The sequence below is a fragment of the Rhinatrema bivittatum genome, chromosome 16 (genome assembly GCF_901001135.1).
Source record: "Rhinatrema bivittatum chromosome 16, aRhiBiv1.1, whole genome shotgun sequence".
NCBI lineage: Eukaryota > Metazoa > Chordata > Amphibia > Gymnophiona > Rhinatrematidae > Rhinatrema > Rhinatrema bivittatum.
The window spans coordinates 6,142,747-6,159,068 of NC_042630.1; the positions used below are offsets into that span (position 1 = coordinate 6,142,747).

The 16,322-nt window shown below is 56.2% G+C and overlaps 2 protein-coding genes across 4 annotated transcripts; both read right to left on the reverse strand.

Annotated features, from left to right (window-relative positions):
• Window positions 1-83: 83 nt before the first annotated feature.
• On the reverse strand, window positions 84-2,018 carry FITM1 (fat storage inducing transmembrane protein 1). Its single transcript, XM_029582033.1, has 2 exons — window positions 1,622-2,018; window positions 84-943 (listed from the first exon to the last, which is right to left on the reverse strand). The coding sequence occupies exons 1-2, from the start codon at window positions 1,810-1,812 to the stop codon at window positions 325-327; spliced, it is 810 nt and encodes a 269-aa protein (XP_029437893.1). The 5' UTR covers window positions 1,813-2,018; the 3' UTR covers window positions 84-324.
• A 2,232-nt stretch (window positions 2,019-4,250) lies between these two features.
• On the reverse strand, window positions 4,251-12,519 carry DCAF11 (DDB1 and CUL4 associated factor 11). 3 transcript variants are annotated; one of them, XM_029582018.1, is made up of 14 exons: window positions 11,542-12,519; window positions 10,999-11,126; window positions 10,619-10,737; window positions 9,984-10,048; window positions 9,687-9,787; window positions 9,460-9,606; window positions 8,451-8,505; window positions 7,776-7,844; window positions 7,527-7,584; window positions 6,972-7,157; window positions 6,683-6,836; window positions 6,412-6,564; window positions 4,659-4,765; window positions 4,251-4,575 (listed from the first exon to the last, which is right to left on the reverse strand). In XM_029582018.1, exons 1-14 carry the CDS (start codon window positions 11,568-11,570, stop codon window positions 4,435-4,437), a joined length of 1,512 nt encoding a protein of 503 aa, XP_029437878.1. In that variant the 5' UTR covers window positions 11,571-12,519; the 3' UTR covers window positions 4,251-4,434. The 3 variants fall into 3 exon arrangements, with proteins under 3 accessions (XP_029437878.1, XP_029437877.1, XP_029437880.1); XM_029582017.1 differs by having other exon boundaries at window positions 11,519-12,519; XM_029582020.1 differs by lacking the exon at window positions 10,999-11,126 and having other exon boundaries at window positions 11,519-12,519.
• Between the last annotated feature and the right edge of the window lie 3,803 nt (window positions 12,520-16,322).

Below are 16,322 nucleotides of genomic sequence, written 5' to 3' on the forward strand. Positions count from 1 at the left end.
AGAGCTGGGAAGAGAAAGAGGAGGAGGAGATGGCGGGATGAGCGAGCGACTCTCACAGGACAAAAATAACAGCACAGCTCTCGTGGAGGCCACAGCATGGGGGCACAATATTTTTTTATTACCCTCACCAGGGACAGCGAGGTGGGGGGGGGGGGGGCTGCACCAGGACTATTCTCACCCTCCTGCACCACCTTTTTCCTCATCCAGGGGGGTCTACATCAAAGTGGCGTGGCCCTACCCACCCCCCCACTTGCACTAGGGCAAGTGACGTCGTCGTCACGCAGACACAAAACGCAGAGCCACGCTGGCCGGCGGGGGCTCCCCTCAGTCTGCTTTAGGGGCGTCCCAGGTCCTGTGGAAGAGCCCCTGGCCCGGCCGGCCGGGGGACCAGCGGCTGCGGTACCAGCGGCGGTAGGTCAGGTGCCAGCAGAGGGTGCCCAGCGCCGCGCCCACCACCTTGTGCGAGTACTCGTGGAAGTAGACCACGGTGCAGAGCAGCATGAAGTTCCAGAGCGCCAGCAGGGCCACGTTCAGCAGGAAGACCACGCGCAGCGGCACGCCCGCCGGCCCGCCCCGCTCCAGGAAGCGCCGGAAGACGGCCGCCTCCTCCGCGATGGTCAGGCAGCAGTAGGTCAGCATGAAGGTGTGGCCCGAGACGTCGTAGCCCCGCCAGCGGTGGCCCGCCCCCTCGCAGGAGCGCTTGTCCAGCAGGTCGGGCAGCAGCAGCAGGCGGCCCCCCGGCACGGGCTGGAAGCAGGAGCCCGTGACGTCCTCGATGAGCAGGAAGAGGTGGCCCGAGCCCGCCCAGACGGCCCCGCCCACCAGCAGGCGGCTGAGGTGGCGCAGGGTGGAGGGGACGCTGCCCGTGGAGATGTAGGTGGTCAGCAGGATGTGGCCGCCCAGCAGGAGGCAGGTCCAGCCCCAGGCCGACTGCACGAACTTGCTGTGGACAGAGAGAGAGAGAGAGGAGAGAGAATCCCATTACCCGGGGTGGGGGGCTCAGGAGGGTGCACCCAAGGCACAGGGGGCTGGCTCAGACAGACAGAAGGAGTTGGACGGACACGGGCCGGCGACAAAGTGGCTGAGCACCGACACGCGGAAGCTCCCCCCGTGGGTGCTGCGGCGTTCAGACCCCCCCCCCCCCCCCCCGGAGGGAAGCTGCAGTCACTACTTAAGGGTGGTTCCGATTCAGGGCCCGCACCTGCAGGGTTCTGGAAGGAGCCCTTGGGTGCATGGCCCCTGACCCGGGGGACTGACACTGCACTGGCTGCAGTGCAAGGGGTGGGGGCTGATATAAAACGAGGGAGGGGAGGGGGGGGAAAGCCCCGGATCCCAGGCCTGGTTCCGACTGAGCTGGAAGGAGAGACCCAAAGACACAAGAGAGATAAGACAGACAGACAGACAGACAGGGGGAAGTAAGGGACAGGTGCACAGACAGACAGAGGGAATCACATTATAATATCCTTATTCTGAAGAAGGGGACCCAGGCAGCGATCTACATCAGTGCAATGCCCCCCCCCCCCCCCCCTCAGTACATTAAATCCAAACACCAGCAGACAGAGGCAAAGCACAAGACACAGGCATCAAAAGTGTCCGGAGAGAGCCTCTGCCCAGCGCTCACATGTTGAAGAAGTTACGGTGGTTGGCGAAGATGGTGCGAGGGTTGACGTAGTACTGCAGCAGTGGCCCGAAGATCACCAGGGCAGCCACCCAGAGGTGATAGACCCGGCGCAGGCAGCCACTGGCCAGCACCCGCGAGCACTGCTCGCTCCAGAAGATCACCAGCCCCCGCAGGACGCACAGCGGGCTCATGGCGGGCCCGAGGTCCCGTCCCTCTCAAAAGTCCCAGGTGCGTCGCTTGCGGGGTGCCGGAGGAGGCCCGGCTCCCTCTTGCAGTGATCCCGGCCGCGGAGGACGAATTCAAGGCCCAGCTGTGACATCTGTGACGGGCAACAACAGCTGAGAGATCCTAAGACAGGCCTCGGCCCTTCCCCTACCCCTGAAGCCTGGAGCGACAGCTGAGACGCACAAACACGTCGGCCACTCCTCCAACAAAGGGGGCCCATCCTCGACCCAGAGACAGAGAGAGAGGGGGGGGGGGGGCATGCAGACACACCCACCCTGCAGAATGAGACCTGGCTGCCTCACTCATGAGACCCAATCCTACCCACACAGAGCTCCAACAAGGAGACACACACACACTGCTCCAGCAATGGGATCCCAACAAACCGTGCTGCAGTAATGACACTCGACCCTGTCCCAGAGACCCCTCGAAAACACACACACACTCTACTCCAGTAACGACACCCGAACCTGTCCCAAAGACTCCTCACACACACACACACTCTACTCCAGTAATGACACCCGAACCTGTCCCAGAGACCCCTCAAACACACACACTCTACTCCAGTAATGACACCTGACCCTGTCCCAGAGACCTCTCACACACACACACTCTACTCCAGTAATGAAACCCGAACCTGTCCCAAAGACTCCTCACACACACACACACACACTCTACTCCAGTAATGACACCCGAACCTGTCCCAGAGACCCCTCGAACACACACACACTCTACTCCAGTAATGAAACCCGAACCTGTCCCAAAGACTCCTCACACACACACACACTCTACTCCAGTAATGACACCCGAACCTGTCCCAAAGACTCCTCACACACACACACACACTGTACTCCAGTAATGACACCCGAACCTGTCCCAAAGACTCCTCACACACACAAACACACACTCTACTCCAGTAATGACACCCGAACCTGTCCCAAAGACTCCTCACACACACACACACACTCTACTCCAGTAATGACACCCGAACCTGTCCCAAAGACTCCTCACACACACACACACACACACACACACACACACACACACACACACACTCTACTCCAGTAATGAAACCCGAACCTGTCCCAAAGACTCCCCACACACACACACTCTACTCCAGTAATGACACCCGAACCTGTCCCAGAGACCCCTCGAACACACACACTCTACTCCAGTAATGACACCTGACCCTGTCCCAGAGACCCCTCACACACACAGACTCTACTCCAGTAATGACATCCGACCGTCCCAGAGACCCCTCGAACACACACACACTCTACTCCAGTAATGACACCTGACCCTGTCCCAGAGACCCCTCACACACACACACTCTACTCCAGTAATGACACTCGACCCTGTCCCAGAGACCCCTCACACACACACACTCTACTCCAGTAATGACACTCGACCCTGTCCCAGAGACCCCTCACACACACACACTCTACTCCAGTAATGACACTCGACCCTGTCCCAGAGACCCCTCACACACATACACTCTACTCCAGTAATGACACCCGACCCTGTCCCAGAGACCCCTCACACACACACTCTACTCCAGTAATGACACTCGACCCTGTCCCAGAGACCCCTCACACACACACACTCTACTCCAGTAATGACACTCGACCCTGTCCCAGAGACCCCTCACACCCACACACACTCTACTCCAGTAATGACACTTGACCCTGTCCCAGAGACCTCTCACACCCACACACACACTCTACTCCAGTAATGACACTCGACCCTGTCCCAGAGACCTCTCACACCCACACACACACTCTACTCCAGTAATGACACTCGACCCTGTCCCAGAGACCTCTCACACCCACACACACACTCTACTCCAGTAATGACACTCGACCCTGTCCCAGAGACCCCTCACACACACACACTCTACTCCAGTAATGACACTCGACCCTGTCCCAGAGACCCCTCACACCCACACACACACTCTACTCCAGTAATGACACTTGACCCTGTCCCAGAGACCTCTCACACCCACACACACACACTCTACTCCAGTAATGACACTCGACCCTGTCCCAGAGACCTCTCACACCCACACACACACTCTACTCCAGTAATGACACTCGACCCTGTCCCAGAGACCCCTCACACACACACACTCTACTCCAGTAATGACACTCGACCCTGTCCCAGAGACCCCTCACACACACACACACTCTACTCCAGTAATGACACCCGACCCTGTCCCAGAGTGAGACACACATACCCCTCCCACATACATTGCCCTAGAGACCCCCCCCCTTGCCTCTACACAAAAGTGCTTCTGATAAGATGAAGTTAACATGATTCACACTCAGAAATTTATTCTATACAGACACCCTGGCATCGCACACAGCGAGGGTGCACCTTCATCACCACAGCATCACGTCCCCCACCCCCCTCTCCCCCCCGCTGCTGCCGCACCTCGCATGGCCGGGACGAAGCAGAGACAAAGCTGATTCTATGGTGCAGAAAGGCAGAATTCAACAGCCCACCCCACCCCTCCCCCAGAGCTGAAACACAAAGTCCAGGACCCTCCATTCCTCGCCGAGGCAGTCCTACGTGGCCGAGCGCTCACTGGCGGTTCAATAAGAGGAAGGTGTCCCTGTCCGAGCAGCCCGGGCATCACGAGACTTCGTGCCCTCTTTGGCGGCGGCGGGCTCACGGAGATCATCGCCATAGTACTCTGCCTGCCGGTACTCCCAGAGCCGCAGGTAACCATCCCACTGTCAGGAGAGAGGTAGACAGGTTAATCGCAGAAACCGTCGTGCATCCCCTCCCCCCCCCCGGGCGACGCCACGTCACTCACGGAGCTGCTGACTATCTTCTCCTCGTACGGGTGCCAGCTGACGTCGCGGACGCAGGCCTTGTGATTGGTAAGTTTCTTCACGATCTTCCCTGTCAGGAGGTCGTACACTGGGCAGGCACAAAAAAAAAACCCAAAACAAAGCGAGAGAGAGAGTAAAGTTTAATCTGTGGTAGCTTCCTCCCGATGTCCCTGGCACAGAGCTCCTGACTGCCAATGAGGTATCCTTTACCTACGATTGCTGGCATCCTGCTGACCTTCCCAGACCAGCAGCGGCTGGCGTGGACATATTACCAGCGTGGCGGGGACTTACCCATCACCAGTGGAGACGCTCTGCCGGAGCACTGGCCGGCGTGGACATATTACCAGCGTGGCGGGGATTCACCCATCACCAGTGGAGACGCTCTGCAGGAGCACTGGCCGGCGTGGACATATTACCAGCGTGGCGGGGACTTACCCATCACCAGTGGAGACGCTCTGCAGGAGCACTGGCCGGCGTGGACATATTACCAGCGTGGCGGGGACTTACCCATCACCAGTGGAGACGCTCTGCAGGAGCACTGGCCGGCGTGGACATATTACCAGCGTGGCGGGGACTTACCCATCACCAGTGGAGACGCTCTGCAGGAGCACTGGCCGGCGTGGACATATTACCAGCGTGGCGGGGACTTACCCATCACCAGTGGAGACGCTCTGCAGGAGCACTGGCCGGCGTGGACATATTACCAGCGTGGCAGGGATTCACCCATCACCAGTGGAGACGCTCTGCAGGAGCACTGGCCGGCGTGGACATATTACCAGCGTGGCGGGGACTTACCCATCACCAGTGCAGACGCTCTGCAGGAGCACTGGCCGGCGTGGACATATTACCAGCGTGGCGGGGACTTACCCCATCACCAGTGCAGACGCTCTGCAGGAGCACTGGCCGGCGTGGACATATTACCAGCGTGGCGGGGACTTACCCATCACCAGTGCAGACGCTCTGCAGGAGCACTGGCCGGCGTGGACATATTACCAGCGTGGCGGGGACTTACCCCATCACCAGTGCAGACGCTCTGCAGGAGCACTGGCCGGCGTGGACATATTACCAGCGTGGCGGGGACTTACCCATCACCAGTGCAGACGCTCTGCAGGAGCACTGGCCGGCGTGGACATATTACCAGCGTGGCGGGGACTTACCCATCACCAGTGCAGACGCTCTGCAGGAGCACTGGCCGGCGTGGACATATTACCAGCGTGGTGGGGACTTACCCCATCACCAGTGCAGACGCTCTGCAGGAGCACTGGCCGGCGTGGACATATTACCAGCGTGGCGGGGACTTACCCATCACCAGTGCAGACGCTCTGCAGGAGCACTGGCCGGCGTGGACATATTACCAGCGTGGCGGGGACTTACCCATCACCAGTGGAGACGCTCTGCCGGAGCACTGGCCGGCGTGGACATATTACCAGCGTGGCGGGGACTTACCCATCACCAGTGCAGACGCTCTGCCGGAGCACTGGCCGGCGTGGACATATTACCAGCGTGGCGGGGACTTACCCATCACCAGTGCAGACGCTCTGCCGGAGCACTGGCCGGCGTGGACATATTACCAGCGTGGCGGGGACTTACCCATCACCAGTGCAGACGCTCTGCCGGAGCACTGGCCGGCGTGGACATATTACCAGCGTGGCGGGGACTTACCCATCACCAGTGCAGACGCTCTGCTGGAGCACTGGCCGGCGTGGACATATTACCAGCGTGGCGGGGACTTACCGATGACCTTGCCAGAGCAGCAGCCGGTGTAGATATATTGCTGGCCGGTGCTGAAGGCTGGAGAGAAGCGACAGCGGATGAGGGTGTGAAGGACACCGTGACCTCGGTAAGTCATGAGGGAGCTGTCTCCAGGGAGCATCTGCTTCCTCAGGGCTGGGAGAAAGCGAGAGAAAAAAAAAGAGAGAGGGCGAGAATGAGACACGGAGAGGGGGGGGTGTAACCTCCCAGTACGGCAGGTGGGCAGGCCGGGCTGGGCGCCAGCTCCCTTCACCTCGTTTTGGCACCTGCTGCCAGCGATAGTCCCAGGTCTGCTGCGTCACGGCCCGGCGACTCGCGTCCAGCCCCTCCTGGCTGGAGAAGCGGCGGATGTCCCACAGCTTAATCGTCTGGTCTTTGGAGTTGGAGATGAGATATCGAGCATCGTTCTGTCGAGGAGACAAGAGAGGCGAGGCCGACAAGTCGGTGAACGGGGCCCCGGACAAGGCGAGAGCATAAGCGATGCGTGCGCGCAGCCAGAGAAAGGGAGCGCGAGCAGGCAGGCAGTCACGTGCCCTCCTCACCTTGCTGTCGATGAAGGTGATGCCATCTTGGTGGCCGGCCAGCACGCCCACGGTCTGGGGGTGGTCTTCCCGCAACGTGCGGCGGTCCCACACCTTGCACACCGCGTCGTCCCCTCCGGAGAAGAGGATGTGGGAGCTGGCATCGGCAAAGGCGACAGCGTTCACGTCGTCCTCGTGGGCGTCAATCTGGGGAAGCGGAGAGATGGTCAGCGCCACAGGGAAGGAAAGGTCAAGGGTGAGGTGGAGAGGTGGCCCTGCTTCATAGGGAAAGGGAGCGGAAGAATCAGAGGCCACAAATAAACTACAAATCCCAGAGCCGGATGGGGAGGTCCTTCCACAGACCTCTCCCTTCCCTGCTCTTCTGAGGGGGGGATCTGTGCCAAAAGGACAGAGAAACGCCGCAGTGCAATTGGCGAGCAGGGGGTTACACACAAAATGCTCATTTCCCCATCGAGCGAGGCTCCAGTCACCCGCAGCGCTCCCCATAACTAACGGTGTCGCAGAGCGGAAGTTAAACCCTCCCCGTCCCCCAGCGCGGGCGAGCAGGCGTCTTACCCTCAGCGTCCGCGTGTTCTGCTCCCGATCGTAGACGTACAGGCAGCCATCATTGGCACTGAAGAGACAGAGAGGGTGCGTGATAAGGGCCTGGCCAGCCTTACAAAGATCCCCCGCCCCCTGCCCACAAGGATCCTCTTCCCATCACCACCACCAACGGGACCGATGGAAAGGAGATCAAAGGACACGAACCACGCGGGAGGTGTCAAGCAGACGGACATTCAGAGCACTGCGGCCATTACTCCTTACCCGCCCAGAACCTCCCGGCTGTCCGACGAGACCGTGATGGAGAAGACGGCAAACCTGCGATTGGAGGGGCTGTGGGGAAAGAGAGAAAGGAGGGGGTGGGGAGTCAGTACCAGGAGAGACACGCGTGTGCAGGTGCGCCGCGGAGAAACAGAGCGAGGAGGGGGGGGGGGGGGGGGGAGGCAGCGCCAGGAGGGGTAAGACAGAGCTCACAAACCTTAAATCCAGGGCGGTGTGGGGAAAGAGAGAAGGAGGGGGTGGGGAGTCAGTACCAGGAGAGACACGCGTGTGCAGGCGCGCCGCGGAGAAACAGAGCGAGGAGGGGGGGGGGAGGGGGAGGCAGCGCCAGGAGGGGTAAGACAGAGCTCACAAACCTTAAATCCAGGGCGGTGTGGGGAAAGAGAGAAGGAGGGGGTGGGGAGTCAGTACCAGGAGAGACACGCGTGTGCAGGCGCGCCGCGGAGAAACAGAGCGAGGAGGGGGGGGGGGAGGGGGAGGCAGCGCCAGGAGGGATAAGACAGAGCTCACAAACCTTAAATCCAGGGCGGTGTGGGGAAAGAGAGAAGGAGGGGGTGGGGAGTCAGTACCAGGAGAGACACGCGTGTGCAGGCGCACCGCGGAGAAACAGAGCGAGGAGGGGGAGGCAGCGCCAGGAGGGGTAAGACAGAGCTCACAAACCTTAAATCCAGGGCGGTGTGCGTGTCATTGTCCCCAAAGATATTGCAAATGTGAACTAGGGATGAAAGGAAGAGAACAGGATCAGGCCTCAGGTAAGAGGCTGCCCAGAACCCAGGGAGATCAGAACGGGGGGGCTGCAGACCGGCGAGTCTCATGAACATACACCGATGCGTTTATTCAAACTTGACTGCCACAATCACACATAAAGTAGAGAAAGACTAGGCCCCTGGAGCTTTAGTCGCAGATGGAACAGGGATATGATGGAGATCTTTAAGATCATGAGAGGTCTAGAACGGGTAGATGTGAATCGGTTATTTACTCTTTCGGATAATAGAAGGACTAGGGGGCATTCCATGAAGTTAGCATGGGGCACATTTAAGACTAATCGGAGAAAGTTCTTTTTCACTCAATGCACAATAAAGCCCTGGAATTTGTTGCCAGAGGATGTGGTTAGTGCAGTTAGTGTAGCTGTGTTTAAAAAAGGTTTGGATAAGTTCTTGGAGGAGAAGTCCATTAACTGCTATTAATCAATTATACTTAGGGAATAGCCACTGCTATTAATTGCATCAGTAGCCTGGGATCTTCTTAGTGTTTGGGTAATTGCCAGGTTCTTGTGGCCTGGTTTTGGCTTCTGTTGGAAACAGGATGCTGGGCTTGATGGACCCTTGGTCTGACCCAGCATGGCAATTTCTTGTGTTCTTAACAGCACTTGTACCCTTCCTGCAAGGGACTGGCAGCCAGTGCGGCTCTTTTAAGGTAGGGCTCACGTGATCCCGGGCTCACCAGCCATAATCTGTACAAGCTGCAGCTGCTGGATAAGCCTCATGGGAAGACCCTGATAAAGGGAACCGCAGTAATCTCGAAAGCCAAGCCAGTTTGTGGCACTGGGAGACTGCCACGGCTATCCACGACTCGATACGAGACAGCGAAGGTCCGAGAGCGCTCACGTGCTCGGGACAGCCCACACGCTCTCTGCCTCACACACACACACACACACTTGCACACTCACTGTAATCGGACCAACTGGAGTAGAGGAAGTGACCCCCGTCGGGTGTGAATGCCACATCCAGCACACTCCAGCCCACGTCACGCGCCTTCACCATCTTAAACTTCTTAAACCTCCCGGAGCGGCAGTCATAGAGGCGGATGATCTGATCTGCAGGACGCAGAAAATGGGTAATTAATGGAGAAACGTGCCCTGAGGGCATACGGCACCCAGCAGGTGGCTTCCTGTACCTTGACATGCAGACATGAAGATCTGTCCATCCCGGGAGTAGATGCCACAGAAAGCCTTCTGAGCATACGAGTCCGTGTAACCCAGGTGGTTGGGCAGGAAACTGCAAGAGGCCGAGGGCAGTAAATTAGCAGAAACAGGAAAATCCCCAACCACCCTCCACAGGCCCAAAGCCCTGGCCTCTCACACACCAGTATCAAGACACCCCTCCCCCCCCCTGACAAAACCAAGACTCTCCCTCACCCAGGCAAGGCCCCGGTCCTCCTCCTCCTCCTCACGCGGGATTGCAGAATACTCACTGGGACACCATGCGGGAACGCTCCCCCGGAGAAAAGCTGTGGTTCCTGCAGCGACCTTTCTCCCTCTGAAAAGTCGAAGGAGGGGCGTCAGCGGGGGGCTCGGCGTCTTCCCACCCTCCTCCCCCCCCATCCCTGCAAGCGCAGCACCCTTAAAACCCCGGGAAGAATGGGACGCGCACACACTGCCGTCTCCCACGCTTGTGACTCTTCCGGAAAGCCGGATCAACGGCCCCTGCCCTCGCCCGCTCCAGCTAAAAGCAGGAGCGGGTTTGCACAGCGCCCGGAGCACGGGGGGGCGCCTTTCCGGGATCGGGGCCGGATTGCATTTTCAGATCTGCGCACGTTGGTCTCAATCTGCAGGCTAAAAAAAAAAAAAAAAAATATGCAGTTGCAAAGTCCAAAGGTCCTTTGGATCTCTAAGGACTTTTCAGAAGAAAACCTTTGAAATCTGCGGACTTTGCACTGAGCACCCCCTATGCTTTGCTTTGGCAGCACAGCTACAAACCATCAGGCCGAACGCATCGCCTTCCGTCTGAAGCTGAGAGCACAGAGAGAAGGCGAAAGGTAGCGGTGGAGAAACCTAGAGGAAAAGAGACGGGGGGGAGAGAAGGGGCACACAGAGTGAGCGGAGGGACCTGGAGCAGAAGACGGGGGATGCTGCAGTCTGCGCTGGAGCCCAGTTTTCCCGCAGCCAGGAGGATCTGCGTCTTAATCTCGTTGTGGTCCAGCCCTGCGGTGTCCGGCATAGCGTCCACTGTGGAGAGAGCATTAGGATGGTCACTGGGCAAGCAAGGCAACTTCCACCCCCCCCCCCGTGACCCGCCCAATCTGACTTCCCCACCCTGCGGCATCCGGCGCCCTATCTACCACAGAGAGAAGAGAGGGTCTGTCACCCGGCATCATAGGGACACGTCCCCCCCTGGGATATACGCAGGGATAGGTGGGTGTGGGAACACCTCCCCTTCCCCCCCCCCCCTGCAGGTAACCTCCCTACCCCCTTCCTCCTCGGACATACCTGGTGGGGTGTAGCGATCCCCCAGGCAGCCCTCCCAGGCACTGTCATTGTCATCGTCTGAGTCCGAGAGAGCCTGAGCCAGCTGCAGGCTGGCAGACCCTCCTCCCTGGACCAGCCTCACCTGGCCCCTGCGGAGAGAGGATAGAGTCGTAACCTCCACATGCAGCGCTGAGACACAGTTTGTGTGAGTGTGAGACTCTGCATGGTGGGGGGACACTGCCTGCTCCCATCTGACCCACACCTTATAAAAGTCTGGACAAGGGGCACTCCCAGAGGGTCTCTCTCCCCCCCGAGCCTGCTTATGCCCTCAAGGGACCCCAGCAGGAACACCTGTTATCATGTAAGAGGTGTTGACTTCATTGGGCGACTCATCTACCCTGTGGGATATTCTCCTGTTGACAGCGGCCACGGGATGGGAGATAGAAAGCACGTCCTCAACCATAAGCGCTGCCATGGAGTGACTGCCCCCACCCCCCCCCCTGCACTGCTGAAGAGGCAATGGGTGCAACCGGGAAATTACCTGCGCAGGAGGTATGCCAGTACCTGGGCCAGATCCACGTTCTCCTCCTCATCCTCGTCCTCCTCCCGGCGGAGACCTGCGCCCCGATCCTCCCGAGACTCCCTCCCACCGTTGCCACCGCTGCCACGCGCACTACTACTACTGCGGGATCCCATCTTCCATCTCTGAAGGCAAGGCCGCAGGCGCTGGCAATCACTAAGCCTATGCACCAGTCACTGGGACCCAGGCAGTAAACTGCCCATTCACAGCCCCAGAGATCCACCCACGGCAGTAACTTCTAATAGGCAATCCTCAGCAACCAATCACAGCCCTAGAGATCCACTAGCTGCATTAACCTGTGACATACAATCTTCAATTGCCAATCAGGGCTTTGATGCCAGAGAAAAATTTTCAATTAAAGTTCACATAGCTAAGATGGAACAAACTCCTATTCACCAATCAAAAGCCTGTGCTAGTGTTGAATCACACCAACCAATCACAGCTCAAATATATGGGAAAAAAAAAAAGTCTATCCCAGTGACCAACCAAAATTCAATCACCTGAAACAAAGAAAACGCAACCAATCAATCAGCATTCAGAGCCAATCCAGGCTCCTATTGACTAATCAGTTTTCATTGACCCGTATTGTTTATGAATTCCAACAACCAATCAGCTTTCAAATATAAGGGAAAGTATTCAACCACAGCAACCAATCACATAGCAGGTATCCCGAACAGTTTATAGCATTCACCGACCAATCAGCGAGGAAGGAACCCTACCAACAACCAACCAGACGCCGCCGGGAAGTGAGAGACTGCGGAGGAGTGGGGTTGTTTATATTGAGGCCGCGCGACACTTGAGCACGGACAAGAGGCCAATCCCGGGGCGCGAAGAGCGGGGCGCGCGGGCAGACGCCACGAGCCGGGCCTGACACTGACTGATTCGAAGCTCCACCCTCGCTCCCCTCAAGCACAACTACTTGTTTACAAGCCAGCAACAGCTTCCTCTTCCGGCCTGCTGCGCAGCTCGGCGCGCAGGTCACGCGACCTGGCGAAGGCGGGACGTTCCGAGTGCTTCCACCGCGCTGATTGGACGCTGGAAGGTAAAGGGCCGAGGAAAGAGTTCTCCCCTTCGATTATTGGGTAAGCGGGCTGTCGTTTGACGCGGAGGAAAATAAATACAGCGATATAGGCGGGATTTACGGGAGTCCCGCCCCTGTTGCCTGGTCGGAAAAGCGAGAAAGAGGTGTGGGTGGGGGATGAACGCGTGCCAGCGCGGAGCAGTCGCTGATTGGTCCGCGCCTCCGTCGGCATGGTAATGGGCGGACGGGTCGTGCCGTTCAAAACCTTGCCCTTCAGTTTTCAGGGCGGCAGTTGCTGGGGGCGCTGACGTCACGGGATTTAAAGGGACCAGCGGCGCAGGCGCACTTCGCTGCCTTTGGCCATTAACCCGATCCCGGGGGCAAGCAAATCCCCCTTGAGACTCGGGTGCTGCCTGCACTGCCTTGGCCGCAGAGGGAGCAACCAAGCGCCCCTTCCTTTCGCGCTGGTTTTTCTTTTTCTTGATTAACTGCAATCCATTTAAACATCAGAGTGGTGTACATGTGCCAACATAAGTCTTGCAAAACCAAGAAGCCGATAAAAGCTAACAAAAATTAGTTTCATAAAAAACGGCATTGAAGTAACGCTAGTAATCCTGATAAAAATGAATCAGGAAACCTATATGCGGAAAACGAATTAAAATGTCATTAATAAAAGCGCGTTTTAGCAAGGGTACCACGATCTCTGGTACTCAGACAGGGCTGGGAGGAGGCCTGCTGGCATCTCACCCAGAGTCAAGAAATGGGTTATTCTGAGCACTATAAGGGCTATGCAACGAGGCTGAAGAGCAAGAAGCCAATGGAAATGTTTAGCACTGAAAGAAATCAAAGAATATAAATATGGAGGTAGCTGGATGGAAAAGCATGGCCGGTGGGCTTTCCAATAAGTTATTGGTCCTTGACCATAGGAACACCCTAAAAAATGCACAAATATGAACTAGATTATATCCTTACTATTGTGGTATCCTGGAATATACATGAATATGAACTAGAACATATTTATTGCGGTTTTAACCTAGAATGTGAACACACTGTACCTGATGGTTGACCAAGAATATGAATGCTGATATTGTAAACCATTGTGATCTTCATTTGGAACGACGGTATATAAAATGCCTAAATGAATAAATAACTTGGCTATAATTCAGCACTTGAATATATATAGTGTTTTACAGGTAGCCCAGGATAAAGCTATAAAGTTATGTAAATGCTATTATCTCCCTGAGTTGGGAAGGGAGGTAAGGGTTGAAGGGAGTTTAGATTTGCTTGTGCCTATAGATAGGCAAATTTATCTGATTTTCTTCAAGCATCCCAAGATGCAGTCTCTGCTAGGACAACCCGGTTAGTTTCTTTTATTTCTGATATGGATAAGGAGATTATACTTAAGCAACATTTCAAACACAAGGCTGAGATATTTTGTGGAGAGAAAGTGCAACGTGTTGCCTGATGTGTCCCGTGGGACACAACGCAGGCAACTATTCTTCACCCTTTCTAAAGCTTCCTTACCAAGGGGACTTCTGTGTGTTTGTACATCCATCTCATTTGGGGATGTGCCTTAATGACAAAAGCAACTATGGTTTCATGTTAAGAACAGAAGAGTTATGTTACCGGGGCGGCACGTGCTCATAAAAGCTTTTATTTTGGCTAACGGCATGCTAAGGTCAGATGAATCTTGTCCACTTGATGAGGACTTGTATTAATTGTTAGTTTGATTATATTCTTGTTTATTCCTCCAACTGGTTTCTTTTTTGATGGATGTAATTAATAAACATATAATTTAAAAAAAACAACCCAAGAAGAATTGGGGAAATTTAAGAAAGGACTGCCAGGAGTTTTTTTTCTAACAGGAGCTTAGATTTTGAAGCTACACGAGAGGCCTGTTCCTGTTCCTGCCTCCGTCTTCTCAGCAGCGGGAAGAGGAAGTGAAACATGGACTTAAAGACATCATTAAATAAAAAGAAAACCTCAGCCCCATACAGACATTAGAAATGCAGTGCTGCAGGAGAACTTGGGTTCTCAAATGAAAGAGTGCACGAGATGGCAGGAGGTCTGGCCAGATGGAAACAGATACTCAGAGGCAAATTAGTTCACTGGTACTGGAGGGCGTGGCGGTGGCGAGGGAAGCTGGAGACGGAGGGGGCCGACGCAACGCGGCGCCCGTGGAAACGGGCGTACAAACCACGCGCCCACCTCTCCTGGGTGCGCGATCGTCAGACGAGCTGCCGCGCTAAAAAGGACGCGCTAGGGGGATAAATTGGGCGCCCAGGGGACGTGGCTGTGCGTGGGTTACGAAAGCCGATGCTCGGTACGGATGTCTGTTTTATGCCGCGGCGCGGGAGCGGGTGTAATGTGCGCCCAGAACGTTTCATGGCGCTGCTTTCTGTGGGTCTTTTTATTTACTATCAGGATGATACCAAGGAGCAGGAACCACAGAAAAGCAGTGTTTTTGGTTTTAAAGTTGAGCCCTTGACGCGCGGTGGGAGTTAGGCCTGCTCTGGGCAGGTGTAAAATTGGACAGGTTAAAAAAGTGCGCCTCAGGCGCCCGGGGACTTTTTTTTTTTGCCTCGCTAATAGCCTCATCTACATGGCATTTACATGTGATGAGCTGCGCAGTTGTTTGGGCGCGGGCTTTGGACGCATTGATCCCCCTTATTGCATTGGGGGGTTAGTCTAGTGCGTCCAAAACGCTCGTTAACCCGTGCCCCAGGCTGGGTGCACTTTATTACATTGGCCTCTCTGGCGAGAGGGTGGAGAGAGAGGGAGGGTGGAGGACAAAGGGCAGGGAGAAAGTCAGAAAAACAACTCTAAAGGAACTTACTGAGAAGGGAGGGTGAAGATTAAAGTTCAGATTGTGTTAATTACGTGAAATGCTAATGTCCTACTCCAGGGGCCAACAGCCAGAGATACAAGAACTGCTGAGCAGGGAGAGAGGGGGGGGGGGGGGAATCAGGGGCAATAAGCAGACGCAGGACCTGCGGAGGGGGCAGCTTACGGTGATGCCTGGATTCCCCTCTGGGAAGCCGTTTGCTGTCATTTCTGGACGGGCTGGTTGGGCGAGTGAAATCTTAGCTGGCTTGCTCTCCCTCCTCCACCCCCTTGCATCCTGGTTGGGGTTTGCTGGCCCTGTTGACAGCACACAGGCAGCTGGAGGACGTGTCTGAGAACACGGGCAGCCTCCTGACCTTTCCTCCAGTGCCTCCTCACTCCGAGGAATGTGTGCCAGGCAGGGGGGTGTGTGCCTCCACGTCACCGAATCTGCCTCTGGCTTACTGCGGCTTTTCTGGGTGCATTTCTTGTCACTGGGTATGTGCATGTGTCATTGCTGAGTTTGCTCACTGCACAGATCTGTGTTTGTCGCCATCAGCAAGCAGCGCTGTGTACGAGTGACCGTATTATGCATTTGTGTGTGGGGGTGTTCAGGCACAAGTTGTGTGTGCATGCTTGTGTGTTTGTGCATGAACGCTGTAGTGTGGCCATGGTTCTGGATGTGTGTAATGACTGTATGTATGAGTGTGTACTGTGGTGCGTGTTTCCATGTGAATGATTTGTGTGTGTGTTTATTTCTGTGAGTTTGCATCTGTGGGTCTGCAAGCTGCCCTGGGTGTGTGTGTGTGTGTGTGTGTCTTTCCACCTGCTGGCTTTGATTTTCAGACCCCGTGCAGATCATAAGAGGGTCTGGCTTCCCCTCTTGCCCCAGCAACCCCCAGGGTCCCTGGCGTCTCCCTT